Source organism: Aspergillus nomiae (assembly GCF_001204775.2).
Source record: "Aspergillus nomiae NRRL 13137 chromosome Unknown contig00092, whole genome shotgun sequence".
Lineage (NCBI taxonomy): Eukaryota > Fungi > Ascomycota > Eurotiomycetes > Eurotiales > Aspergillaceae > Aspergillus > Aspergillus nomiae.
In genome coordinates this window covers 75986-89806 of record NW_015378147.1, presented here as the reverse complement: position 1 = coordinate 89806, position 13821 = coordinate 75986, and the positions used below count along the sequence as shown (strand labels likewise).

Here is a 13821-nt window from a genome sequence, read left to right as displayed (position 1 = left end):
CTGGCTGGGTCTACCACCACCCCCCACTGCCCCTCGAGAGCTTCCCTAAAGAGACACCGTCCTCCCTACCCCCAGCCGGGTATTGCACTGTCCCACAATAGGGGACCCCAACCCTCCCACCGTGCAATGCCCGACTGGGTCTTCCACCCTCTCCCCAACACAAAGCAAAAGTCGGGCAAACGCTGCCTAGAAGCCATCGTCTTCTGGGATGGTGTGTAGGCTGGTTGCCGGGCTCGCAGGAGGCGGGCTGTCTCTGACGACACTATAAACCTATGTTAGAAGGCTTGTTCTTCCTCCCGTATTCGTAGGGTCATCTTACCATCGTTCTGGTTGTGTCACGGTTTGGCCAACTGCGAACCTCGGGATTTTGACTATGCTTGCCTCTTCTGCTGCCCTCATGGCACGTATATCCTGCGCCATTTGTTGGCGCCATGCTGCCCTTTTCCGGTTGAATCTCCACCGTCGAATGCGTCGACGGATGGTCATCCCCACCCAGACTAGAGTGGGGACCAAGACGACTAGCCCTATGCCTAGGGCAGCCCCTATGATGGCTTTAGAAGGCGTAGGTTTAGCAACTCCCATAGGGAGGGCCTCACTGCCCGGAAAAATGAAGGCCAGGAGAAGGAGAATTTGAATCATGGTAAAATACACCATCGTATTGCTGGTTGGAAAACTTTAGAGGAAATAGTTGATTGCTAAAGGAATTCTTTGAAAGCTTTGATTCAGGAACACTTGTTGGTAGCTTTTTGGGCTTGCTTTCTGTTGCAGTGCTTGATGGTGTGATTGTTGGAAAAGGGAGGAATTCGAAGCTGAAGTGGACTTGGGAGAACCTACGCCCGTGGCAAAAAGTGTCATTATAGCATCACCAGTGGCAGTGCCTTCGGTACCAAATACTAAACCATGAGTGCCCCGCCAACTCTATGCCTGCATTCCTGAGGCTATTACATTGCACCTCATTTATATTCATATCTACAGTTAGGGCTTCTGGTGGTACGTGCTTCGATTGCTGTGATTCGTGGACGTGTAGCTATTAAAGGCGCATGTAGGGCAACTGCTACCTTGAGGGCCGTCGCTGCGCTCCTTCCCTTTCATTTCCTATACTGACACCATACAGAGGTGGTTTGTATTGGTATTTTCACCGTCTCCCAATGCATCGACAACGGGGTGTCTGCCTCATTACCCCCCAGACGCACACGCTGGTTCAGGACGTATGCGTACTAGTTTCGCTTATGTCGACTTCAAGCACACGGGCTTCTTGGTCATGGTTGAAGCGATCTGGCAGTTCTGTTCATTCCTCCTGTAGGTACGCTCAACAAGCCCCGATCGTCTGGAAGCTTCACAGCTTGTCGCAAGCGGCCCTCACAACTCTTAGTCCCAGCCTCAGTGTATTGACCCTGGGAGCCACTCCGGCGATATAGTCTGACACCATTGGAAATAGGTATGGATTGGGGCAAACTGAGCTACTACGTTACTCGTATTGGCTAACAGGACTCATCCCATGCCATGCGGGTACATTGTGAAATCCCATTTCTCTACTTAGCGGACTCATAGCCACAGACATGCACCCTTCAGTTTTGATGTTTTTGAGAGGTTTCCGACCTTCTTGAAGGTCTATTACTTTCACAATACGGACGTTCTCGCCGGCCTACCGTTCGAACGAAATTGGGATATAGGATCTCCCACCATGTCTCTAGTGCCAACGAGTTAAGCCCATAGTCCTCAATGATGACTCGCTCACTGATCGCGCCACTCTCATGGTTCCATGCCTCGACCTTCCTCGAAGGAGATTGTTACTGACCCACATCTATGGTTTCGGGACGGCCCGATCCACCCTGACAGCCCATGCCAAGCACGCGAACCAGGGGGAGGATAAGATAAGATTTGGTAGCTGAACCAGATTGGTGTCACTGCTACAAAGGATCCTAGATCTTGAGATATGTCTTCCTGCGCTATCCACTGTACACCGACCTGAGCAAGGTTCTTACTCGGTCGCATCGCGCGAATCATGGGACTACAAGGAAAGATAGCTAATTGGAACTTCGTTGCCTCACAGCCGCACGCGATATGCTACATTGCCAGGTTTGTCTACGAACAGATCTACTGAGCCAGATACGCGACGCAGCGCCGAACCAGGGCCCGGAGCCGACTACTGGTAGAAAAAACGGAGAAAACAATGGTTCATCAGGTAAGTAGAATTTCGATTGACTGATTCATTGATCGCCTCCGCCTTGTGCACCTGAGCGCCAACAACGTTGGGCACGACTGACCACAAATATCTCCGGTTCACTTAGTGGCGATGAAAACAACCTTCCTTCCCTCTTTCAACAGACCCTTTGTCGCGATAACCCTACCGACGCGTCATGAAACAGTCCTTCCTATCCTCGCTTCACTGGGCGTTTTCTCGGCCTCAATAACTTGTAAAGGTCAACGGATGGCCAGTGTTGGCATATATCGATATCTACGGTATGAAAGATAACAAACCAAGATGAGGGGCACACAGCTACACGGCAGGTGCACGAAACTCCATGGAACACACTCGTCCATCTGGATACGCTAGGGCAAGTGTATTTTCTTTGGCGACGGAAGAGGAAAATTGCTGATGATCGAAGGGTAGCCACAATACCTTCTCACCTGCAAAGGTTACCCAGCCATCCTCCACAGATAGCAGGGAATTTGACTGGACCAGCTGAACATCCTCTGCGAAGACAACCGGGCTTGAATTGCCCTCCAGCGTGCGCAGCTGTTGACCGGTTTGGGCGTCCCAAAGCTTGATAGTATTGTCATAAGAACCAGAGGCAATTGTTTGGCTATCCGGTGAAAGCGCTACTGCCCGAACCGGGCCAGAATGGCCCTGTATGGTCCGCATTTCCTCACCGGTTTCAGTGTCCCAGAGTTTAATAGTGCTATCATAGGAGCCAGAGACAACTATACGACTATCTGACAAGAAGGCGACCGACCGGACTAGTCCGGAATGGCCCTCTAGGGTCCGGAGATGCTGGCCAGTTTTGGTATCCCACAGTTTGATCGTGTTATCGTAGGAGCCGGAGGCGATCATGTAGCCATTTGGCGAGAAGACAGCCGAGGCAACTAGGCTAGAATGACCTTCAAGAGTGCGCAGCTGCTGACCCGTCTTGGTCTCCCAGAGCTTAATGGTATTATCATAGGAACCGGAGACCACTATCTGACCATCTGGTGAGAATGCCACTGATTGAACCCAGTCGGAGTGGCCCTTTAATGTACGTAGCTGCTGACCAGTCCTGGCGTCCCACAGCCTGATGGTACTATCATCGGAGCCTGAGGCAATGATCTGGCTATCGGGTGAGAAGGCGACAGACACAACTGAGTCGGAATGACCGTGGAGAGTGCGCAGCTGTTGACAGCTCTTGATATCCCAGAGCTTAACAGTATGATCATACGAGCCAGAGGCGAGTATCTGACTGTCATGTGAAAATACTACTGACACAACCGAGTCAAAATGGCCGTCTAAGATGTGCAGCTGTTCAACGGTTTTGGGATCCCAGAGCTTGATAATATTATCCTTAGAGCCAGATGCGACCATCTCTCCGTCTGGCGAAAATGTCACCGACACAATAGAATTGGAATGGTCCAAGGTTTTAACGGGATTATCCTTGGATGCGGAGGTGATCTGACCATTTAGTGGGAAGGACTCAGGTTGAACCGTGTCAGAATGGCCCTTCATGTTTTGTCGGTCTGCGCTCGTTGAACTCTCAAGCTGTGGTAAGATATATACCCATCTTTGGCTTTCTTGAAAAGCCTTGTGAATAATACTATACGTCGGCCAGAAGGCAAGCCCCGAGCAATATAACTGGAGTGGAAAGTCGTTGGAGATATAAATACTTTTCAGTACAAACAGCTTGGCATCATGCAAGAATAATGAAAGCTCAGAACGCTGGTCGGTCTATATTCTTCAATTAGCTATGCCCCGTAACAAATTATGTAGACGTACTTGTGCTGTTGGCCGTAGTGTGTTTATTATATTGACCACCTCCGACATTACCCCCATCAAACTCATGGCCTCCAACCAGTGAAGAAAGTGTCGTTTTAGAAATAGAAGAACTTCTGTTTCATGTACCTGGTCCTCGCCCTGCTTGATATGGTATGCCCAGTAGCGGCAGGAATATTGCAACTCTGCTGGAAGGGACTTGTTAATAATGTGACGGTCGATATCTGCTCGCTGAGTTCCATAGCTTGGCAGACCGCAGATGTTCTGTTTGAGGCTAGAGTTCATAGTGGAAAGGCAATATAATGCTATCTTCTTGTGTGATTCCTTCTCGTTGACATGGAAAATACTATTTGTGTTGAGAAGGAATTCCTGGAAGGATAAATGCAGCGTGCGGACTGGGGCTTCACCGTTGCTAGGCACTCTAAGTACAGAGTGAAACGCGGCTAAACGAGAGCGAACTCTCCTTTCAGGGATATTAATGAACCCTGCGAGAGCTTGAACGGAAAGGGGGGCTGCCAACAGAATGATGACTCCCAGTACTTCCTGTATCTCCTGTGCAAAGTTGGTCGTCTCCATCTCCCTGTGCAGTTTGTTCAGGATCGGCAGATATATTCTTTCCATCTGCGAGCCAGATGTAGATGCCGAATCATTGAGAACTGCGTCAAGACGGTCCTCGGGTATCTGATATTTCTCTCCAATGAAGCGACACATTGTAGCTGCGAAGCTAAACAGAGGAAGCGATCGAGATAGTAGAATCTCCATAGTATCCTCACCCGGCCAACCAGGGGGCAATGAATGCTCCTTCTGTATTTTACCTAGTCGATCTTGGAGAAATAGCCTTATGTCACGTTCAATCACTGGAGTGGGAAGCTCATGAAGCACCAAGTCCTGATGTTCTAGAACTTGCTGAAAACCAAGCCGGATTGGAAGCTCAGGTCTGCTTGTCAAGAAGATCCGTACGCGTAGAGATTTGGATTGATCTACCTGTGGTAGGAGATCTAAAAGGAGTCTTATATCCTCTTCCTCGCACTCATCTAAAGCGTCAATCACAATCACTGTAGACGTAGGCTCATCTAACCTTAGATTGACTAGTGGCTCAAGGAGAAGCTTGTGGAACTGTTCGTTAAGGGATTTCGAGGAAATATGTGGATCGTTTTGAATCGCGGCCATGATGCCTGGCACTAACTGACGCGTGCTGGTGATCAATTGTTTTGCGACCGTTGATATTAATCTTTTCGCATTGCCACGTTCTGCTTCGCCCTTCTTAAAGAAGAAACTTGCGCCCAGTAGCCCCTTCTCTTTAAAGGACTGTGCAACGGTGCGGGCAATGGTTGACTTCCCAGTCCCTGCCATGCCATTTAGCCAAAATATGCATTTCCCGTCGGGCGACGCAACCCAATCTGTAATCTGGCGACGAATCTCAGTTCGGGTCTCTGGAAGACATTTGTCTTCATGCTGACTGTCATAGGAATCATAAAACGCGCCTTCTGCAATGGGTAGGCTGAAACGCTGGATGAGCCCTTGAACAGACTCTATCATCTTGTCACATTGGCTGATAAGAAGCTCCGCTTGTTCATTATGGCGCAAGTGCTGATCCATCTGAACCCATTGATGCAGATAATGCTCTTCTTCTTTGACCGAGGATTGGAGGTCGAGGAGGCGTTGCTTGGTGAATCCGGTAACAGTGTCCTGTATCCACCTTCCCATACTGGGCTGTTGAGCAGTTGACACCTCTGCCGCATAGTGGAGGATGGCTTTATAAACTCCAATGATAGCGCGTGCTATTTCGGCATTTTTCCATGCATCGTTGCGGTAGATGCCTTTCTCAATATAGGCACACCGGGCAAGAACATTTGCCAGATACTCTGCAGAGTCAAATAAGGTATCGCGCAGGTCAAAGCGGTTTTTAGTCATCTATATGTTTGGATCCTCTTCTGATTAGGTTTTGCTGGCTAATACTCCAGAGCTCTCAACAGCTTACAGTCAAACCAAGTGAGACAACAGCCCAAGCACTTGCTGCGTATTGAGTCGGATCGTAGGCTACCACCGCACTGATAATATCCTTGAAGGATAACGCCGCATCAATTATGTTGCGTGACAGTTCTCGAAGATTGATATCCTCCCCCGTGGATCTCCGGATTTTCAAGGCCCCATTTTGGCATTCTTCATATTGTTGTTTAGTCTTCTGAATGACACCCTCAATTATAGCCTCTGTTGGGGAATGTCCGTTCTGATTGCTTCGTATTTGGGCAGGGATTAGTTCAGATGTTGACAAAGCCTGTTGTTCCTTCCGGCCTAGCTGATCATACGCAGATTGCCATAAATCTTGAGGGTGGGGAGGTTCCTGGGCCTGGTTTCCACTATGCTGACGGATTGCGATTGGAGGTGATACTGAAGCCAAAGACGTCGTTTTGGTTCTGAGACGGGACTTCAAATCCTTTCCCCATGTTTTGAGACGCATGCTGTTAGGAAGTCCTACGTCAACTTTGCTGGAGACAGGGTTGTGGAGGATATTCGATGCGGCTGAGAGGTTTTGTTGTGAGATTGGGGACATTCGCAAGGGTGCGGGGTCAAAACATGCGTGGTGCCTGATTCTTAACCTCTTCTACTCTATGTGGTCTTCGTATAGCTGAAGAGTCGACTAACCGCATACGGATAAGTGAGGGTCTGGACTCCAGAAAGCACTTTGGATGTCACGTCCGTCCGCAGCTCCATCCACTTTTAGCCTGGTTGACGTGGTTCTCTGCGCAAATGTTGCAATCTCGACCCCCGCAAGTCATTGAATATTGAGAACGGTCGCGAATATGGAGCCGATCCCAGCGACTGCATTTGCTATCTGCAATAGTTAATTACTGAGACCTGCAGAGGATCCTCCAACAATGAAATACCACACCCAGCGCTATCGACTAAGTCAACCCAGTCCCGACCGCAATGGGGCTGAGAGGCAGCCGGAGCCTCGGTGGCCGTCTGCGTGTCCGCCTCCAGCCTGCAACCGCTGCCGCCAGTACAAGAAGAAATGTAGCAAAACCCTACCTTCCTGCAGATCGTGTACGGACGCTGGACGGAAATGCTCGTATTTCACGTCAGATCGAATAGCTGCGTCGTCACCAGAGGTTCTTCATGCGCGAATACAATGGCTCACGCAATACATTGAAGACAACATACCTGGAGCGGCCGAGGAACGGAACATGACTTCAATATCTCAGGAAGGGTCACAAGTTGGTGACAAGGGTGAAGGGGGAATGAACTCCCCAGGAAACCTGGTGCGTGCTCAATCTAATGGCCAAGTTCAGAAGGCAAGCCCGCCCCTTGACAATGCGCACGACAATACAGAACAGAAAAAGGGGACTTCGGTGACGCGTTGGGAGGGGACAGACAGCCAAAGACCACGGTCGCTGGCATGTCTTGATGCTTACTTTCACCACGTTCATCGGGCATATCCTTTCGTCGATAAAGCGCGAATTATGCAAGTGCAGAGTGCGAATGCGAATGTGATGTTGATAGAGAATAATGCTGACTCAATGGTGAGTTGCATTCCATGAAAATGTCATTATCCCAAGGAATACGGCAGATGAGTAGACAAACTCAACTAACGAGACTGGCCAGATACTCTACCTCATCCACGCTATTGGGCGGACGACTCTTGAGCGATCAGGAAAGATTAGTCCACTGACTGGGAAAGAGGTTAAACTACCGTATTCAGTCATTCTTCAATATTGCATAGAGAATGAGGGCATGGATTCAGTTCAAATTCTTCTATTACTGACGTTGTATTCACTTTTTGATCCCGACGGCCCTTCTCCGTGGATGGTTGTTGGAATCCTGACGCGGCAAGCCATGGCACAGGGTCTGACTTCACAGCGCACAACGTGCGCAGACCATGCGTTGCCATCAGAGGAGCAGTCACATCGACTGTTTTGGAGCGTTTATGTATTGGATCGCATGGTCGCGTCCTCCGTTGGACAGCCTCCCGGGCTGTTTGTGCCGGACATTCATGTCCCACTGCCAGCCGTGACGGTTACTGAGTTTGCCTCGGCGCAGCGAGCAGAGATTTCGAGTATGTTGCTGGTAACGCGCCATGTCATCCAGCTACGTCGTCTCGAGAGCAATATTATGGATGCGATCTTTCTACGTCCTCGGGCAGATGTGCGGTCCTTGTCTCCTTCCGATCGCACCGCTATTGTTAGCGATCTACATTACGCAGTGGATAACTGGTACAGTGATGGATGCCTCATTTCTCGTCCAGAACCAAGTAATGTTAGGATCCATGACACCATGGCGTGGCTTAACGCACGTTACTATCAACTACTGATGCTGATCTATTATCCGACACCATTCAATCAACCACCACGTCCAGGGTCTCATGAGCACCTCTTGAATGTCGTTCAGAAGTATATTCATTACAGCCATATATTGCTGGAACTGGGGCAACTGCCGCTTAACTACATAACGTTAACCCGATGCGTCCCTGCATGCCTTGTCCTTCTATACTGCTTTGGTCATGCAGCGAGCACAGTGTTTTCAGCCAAGCAAGAGATACAAAGCTGTATAGCGATTCTTCAGAGCTTCTCCAGCGGCTGGAATCATGCCATGGCCTTGGCCCGAATTATGACAGACTTTTCTTCCGTGGTCTCTATATACGAAAACCGATCTGCCAGCTGTCTTGTGACTTTACAAGCACCAACCGTTTTGCAACATACCGAACAACGATCACTTTACCCACGCGTGGTTTCACTTAGAGAAGAGCTAATTGAGGTAGGTGGACGCATCATGGGAAAGGCCAATTGCTATCAATGCATAGAAGGCTGGGATGCGCAGGCAATCAGCTCGGGCTCTTCGGACGGCTCATCCTCAACCGATGCTACCGTGACGAGGGACATTGCAGCTTTGTCTTCACCACTGCCTAGGGAAATAGGATGGGACTTCTTATAAGGTAGCCGTTAACGTGCCTTGTACAAACGTGGTAGGCTTTCCCCACTTGCTGGCCGCAACATCAGGGTTGTAGAAGTGCGGCACCTTACGAAAGCTCTACTGGTCGCATCAAATGCTTACGAATATGCCCAACGACCTCGGGTATTTTCTCAATGTGAATTGGGTGATTTATCAATTGTATATCCGCCATTCAAGCATTCGCAATTAGGGACACAATTGCCCCCAGTCGCGTTTGAACCTTGGCTACGACGCATGACGCTATGAATCATCATTCGACGGAAGGCCAGCCAGGAAGGTAATAATTGAACCCAACCATTGACCTTTCCTCTCACCAATTATTCTCTAGTCTCGTAAGCCACATGCCTGGCTCGTGTGGTAGTCCAACTTGTTCTGGCTCTACCCGAGACTTGCACAGGTACAATATCTGAACCTAAACAGGGACCGAAATGAAGGTTTCGGAGTAAACCAGGCAGCCCAATACATTGGACTCGGTCTGATTCGGCAATATCCTGATTCTTCTGTCAAGAAGTGATGGGCCTATTTCCTAACACGGCGAGGCTATGGCCAAGTAATGTCGAGTTATCAATTTCTTCATGCCAGGCTACCAACTAGACTCCGAGTACGGTAGGAATGACAAAGTTCTTAGCTAGTTATATATATGTATTATATTTCAGAAACTATCTGGACAGACTTACTTCCCCAACACAGTCAAGATGGCCACCGCTGTTGGGAGTCGCCTACTTCCTCACCTTGTGGACAACAACGCCGAAGCCGACCCTGATGGCACCTTCGGCCAGATCCTAAGAGATAATAACATCCCAGATCAATGGATATCCCTATCCAAACGGCAATTAGCCCAATCAGTGGACCATGCTGCGTGGTGGTTCAAGAACACAGTCGCCAAGAAATGCGACACAACGACGATTGCGTATATGGGGCCAAGTGATATCCGCTACATGATATGTGCTCTTGCTCTTGCAAAAGCGGGCTATAAGGTTAGTAACCCGCCAATAATCAAGGGCATGCCATAGTGACAGATATAGACATTTCTCCCATCCACACGGAACTCGGCGGAAGCAAATGCGCATCTCTTTCGTGCCGTTGGGTGTAAATGTCTTCTATGGGGTGGTCAATCTCAGTCAGCACAAGCGCAAGCCGTCATACCGGAATTACAAGTCTGGCAATTTCCGTCCCTTGATGAGCTCTTGAATAGTAGCGTTGCACATTACCCGTACCACAAAACATACCGAGAAGCTGAAAATGAAACTTTTGTGATCTTGCACTCCTCTGGGACAACTGGTAGGCATATAACCACTCCATTGTGTATATCTTAAAAGTATTAACTGAAGCTCAGGACAGCCGAAGCCCATCCCATTGACTCATGGATATTTTTCCTTTATGGACAGGGGCGCACCACCTGGTACACCCGAGGACTCGACGTGTGGATGGTGGAATTGCCTACAACGCGGAGAGCCGATGTTCCAAATGAGCCCGCTCTTTCATCTAATCGGATTTACTCTGGTCCTAGATGCAATCTTCCACGGCCAACAGATAATTCATTACTCCTCCAAGCCTGACGTCGATTCTGTGCTCGATGCACTATCGACACTCCGTCCACGAGCCGCTGTTCTTCCACCGTCCATCCTACAAGATATAAGCACTTCAGCACAGGGGCTTCAGACGGTTTCAAAGATTGAATATATGTTTTTTGCTGGGGGGCCACTCTCCACCGAGGCTGGTGATACAATCAGTAAATATTGCAAGCTTATCCCTCTCATCGGGTCAACGGAGTTGGGACATATCCCACCTACCAAATCGAAGACATCACCCCGAGATTGGAAGTATTTCGAATGGCCCTTCTACCCTGATATACATATGGAGCCACATGATGAAGGATTATTCGAGATGGTTGTTCGCCGGTCACCGGATAGCCGCCTACTTCATGGTATCTTTCATGTGTTCCCTGATCTTCTAGAATGGAGGACAAAGGATCTTTTCTCGAGGCATCCCACGAAAGATGGGCTGTGGCATTTCGAAAGACGAACAGACGATGTGATTGTCCTTGGCAATGGAGAGAAGGTGAACCCGATTGAGATGGAAGGGGTAGTCGAACGTCATGACCTCGTGCACAAGGCTATTATTGCTGGTCACGGGATGGCTGAATGCGTGCTTCTAGTGGAGCCGGACTGGGACAAGCTAGATGGCCAGGACCAGGGTGGTGATTTCATCAACAAGATCTGGGATAGTGTTGAAGCAGCGAATAAGTTGGGGCCGAGTTATGCTTATATCGAGAAGGATAGAGTTGGAATTGCGAACCGTGAGAAACCGTTCCAGCTCAATGCCAAAGGGACATTGAGACGTTCATTGGTCTGCAAAGAATATGAATCTGATATATTGGCGCTGGGGAGTGACGACAATTCAAGCCCAGGGCGAAGTTCAAGTGATGCCCTTCTGGGAGACGACATGGAGGGCTTTGTACGACGTGTCATCTCTTGTGTTTCCGAGCATCTCGAACTCGCAGACGACACAGACTTCTTTACTGCTGGATTAGACTCTCTGCAGGTCATTCGCATGGCTCGGAAGATAACACGGGGCATCGGCATGGGATCAGAAGGGATACGGATTGATCCTCAGATAATTTACAGATATTCCACTATCAAGGGTCTGGCCTCGTATCTCTCGGACGTCATGAAAGGGGACATCAGTAGTGACGGATTAGTGGATGAAGTTGGGGACGTGCAAGCGGCGTTGAAACATCTCATCGACAAATACACCAATTCACTTCCAAGCGTGGAGGACAAAACAGTACAGGTGTCCCCACGGTCCAATGTCATACTCACAGGATCTACCGGCTCATTCGGGAGCTATCTTTTGGACGCACTGTTATCGGACCCTTCGATTAAGAAGGTTCACTGCCTGAACAGATCTTCCGATGCCTTCGAAAGACAGAGATCTTCATTCCACGACAGGCACCTAAACGTGAAAGCTTTACTATCTCCCAAAGCAGAGTTCCTCACGGCAGACCTAGGGGAAAAAAGTCTAGGGTTATCGATGAGCAAATACAACGAGCTCCTGAATACAACTGACGCCATCATGCACAATGCCTGGAAGGTGGACTTCAATTTATCTGTTTACTCCTTTGAGCAGGACCACATACGTGGCATGCGGAACCTACTGGACCTAAGCATATACAGCCGAAAAAGAGTGCATATGTATCTCGTATCCTCAATTGCTACTGCATCCAGCTGGGACCCATCAAGGAGGAAGATCCCGGAGGATATTGTACCGGATACAGTTCAGCCTCCATTACAGGGCTATGGTCAATCGAAGTACGTAGCTGAAAATGTCTGTTTGGCTGCGTCCTCCCGTTCAGGTGTTCCGGTAACTATTCTGCGAGTCGGACAGATTGCAGGACCCACGACAAAGTCTGGGGGCTGCTGGAATCGAGATGAGTGGTTTCCTGCTCTAGTTTTTACTTCAAGATCAATGGGCTTTCTACCTGAGACTTTGGGTATGCCGGTGGACTGGATACCTGTTGTACGTACCCCCTCCTCTACCTTTGGCCTGCATTCACTAACCGCTGCAGGATACACTAGCCCAAATCGTCCTAGAAATCATCCAAGGTGGCAACGAGAATGAGCACAGTAGTCCTGCAAGGGTCATAAATCTAGTCAACCCAAATAGATCAACCTGGGCTACACTTTTACCAACGGTTCAGAGCAGCATCGGTGCAAACCCTGTGAGTCTACAAAGTTGGGTTGAGTCACTTGGCAAGGATAATGTCAACCTTGAGGATAAACCAGCGTACAAGCTTCTAAGCTTCTACGAGCGACTAGCGCGCGAAGATGGTCATGGCAACTCTTCCCACTTTGTAACGGACAATGCGAGTGAAATGAGCTCTACATTCCGAGCCCTCGGTCCCATTGATTCTAGTTTGGTGCAGACATGGCTTGACCAGTGGGCACTATGACCACTTTTTGTAACTATCCAGAGGAAATACAATTAAAGCAACAAATTGGTAAACAAAAGAAAAGACAAAGGAAATGCTATATAAAAAGAAAGTCCAGTAGCGAGCGAAACGAACCCAGTCCAAGTCCTATCCCATCTCCCAGCATCACCAAAGCTCATTTATACTCCATCCCCGGCGTCATCTGATACCGCAACTCCGCTCTCGTCCGCAGCTCCGCCTCCTTCTCCTCCTGGATGAGAGCGCAGCACGAACAACAAAACGTCACACAGCAATCCCCACAACAGCTACCCTTAATACCAAAGCGTTCACGCATCTCACCACGTCTGATCGTCTGGATGATCCAGTGGGAGTAAATGAAAGCGAGACCAGTGAAAATGGTGCACTTTAAGTGCTCATCAGCAGCTGTTCTCTCTCTTTCTTCCTGGTTAATATATTAGAGAAACTTACATCTGCATTACAGTAACTAAAGCTATTCAAGCTAGCATCCTGGCTCCTAGCTTGTGTTTTCCCGAATGTCAAACACGGGAGACACCAGCTCATCAGGCCTGAAGCGCACCAAGGTTGCATATGTTAGTTGTATGATGTTCTGTTTCAAGAAAGGGCTGTGATGTCAGCCTTACACAGTGAACCCGGGTCACAGCAGTCGAAGAGAGAATAGTTCCAGCCGCTGTTCTGTGTGATATCGCGGGCTTGGCCTGGGTTGGCTTGCGTGTATGTCGGCGGGCCATGAGGCCAGGAGCGGTAGATTTTGTCTGTTGCTTGGGCCATTTTCAAAGAGATCATGCGGCGGGATAGGGATATTAGGGATAAACGAGTGAGTGTGATGGACTGATTATGAATTTCTGGTAAGGAGTGTGGTGGCTGAAGTTTGATATTCTTCACGGAAGCAGCAAGGAGTGTAGAAGGTCGGATTCCATATATAAGTCGAGGTTCTTGGTTTCCAGAAGAAGAGAAA

The 13821-nt window shown here is 49.0% G+C and overlaps 4 protein-coding genes across 4 annotated transcripts; 2 read left to right on the top strand and 2 right to left on the bottom strand.

The window, feature by feature from the left end:
- Positions 1-2500: 2500 nt before the first annotated feature.
- ANOM_005307 (NACHT and WD40 domain protein) lies at positions 2501-6518 on the bottom strand (the record flags this gene model as incomplete). Its single annotated transcript, XM_015550564.1, has 3 exons — positions 2501-3919; positions 3968-5878; positions 5946-6518. The coding sequence occupies 3 exons, from the start codon at positions 6516-6518 to the stop codon at positions 2501-2503; spliced, it is 3903 nt and encodes a 1300-aa protein (XP_015408031.1).
- Positions 6519-6843: 325 nt separating this feature from the next.
- Positions 6844-8896, top strand: ANOM_005306 (Zn(II)2Cys6 transcription factor; the record flags this gene model as incomplete). Its single annotated transcript, XM_015550563.1, has 2 exons — positions 6844-7488; positions 7571-8896. The coding sequence occupies 2 exons, from the start codon at positions 6844-6846 to the stop codon at positions 8894-8896; spliced, it is 1971 nt and encodes a 656-aa protein (XP_015408032.1).
- Positions 8897-9609: 713 nt separating this feature from the next.
- On the top strand, positions 9610-12866 carry ANOM_005305 (uncharacterized protein; the record flags this gene model as incomplete). The annotated part of the gene is made up of 4 exons (XM_015550562.1): positions 9610-9891; positions 9940-10195; positions 10251-12433; positions 12483-12866. 4 exons carry the CDS (start codon positions 9610-9612, stop codon positions 12864-12866), a joined length of 3105 nt encoding a protein of 1034 aa, XP_015408033.1.
- A 154-nt stretch (positions 12867-13020) lies between these two features.
- ANOM_005304 (PLAC8 family protein) lies at positions 13021-13634 on the bottom strand (the record flags this gene model as incomplete). The annotated part of the gene is made up of 3 exons (XM_015550561.1): positions 13021-13248; positions 13314-13411; positions 13487-13634. 3 exons carry the CDS (start codon positions 13632-13634, stop codon positions 13021-13023), a joined length of 474 nt encoding a protein of 157 aa, XP_015408034.1.
- Positions 13635-13821: the final 187 nt, after the last annotated feature.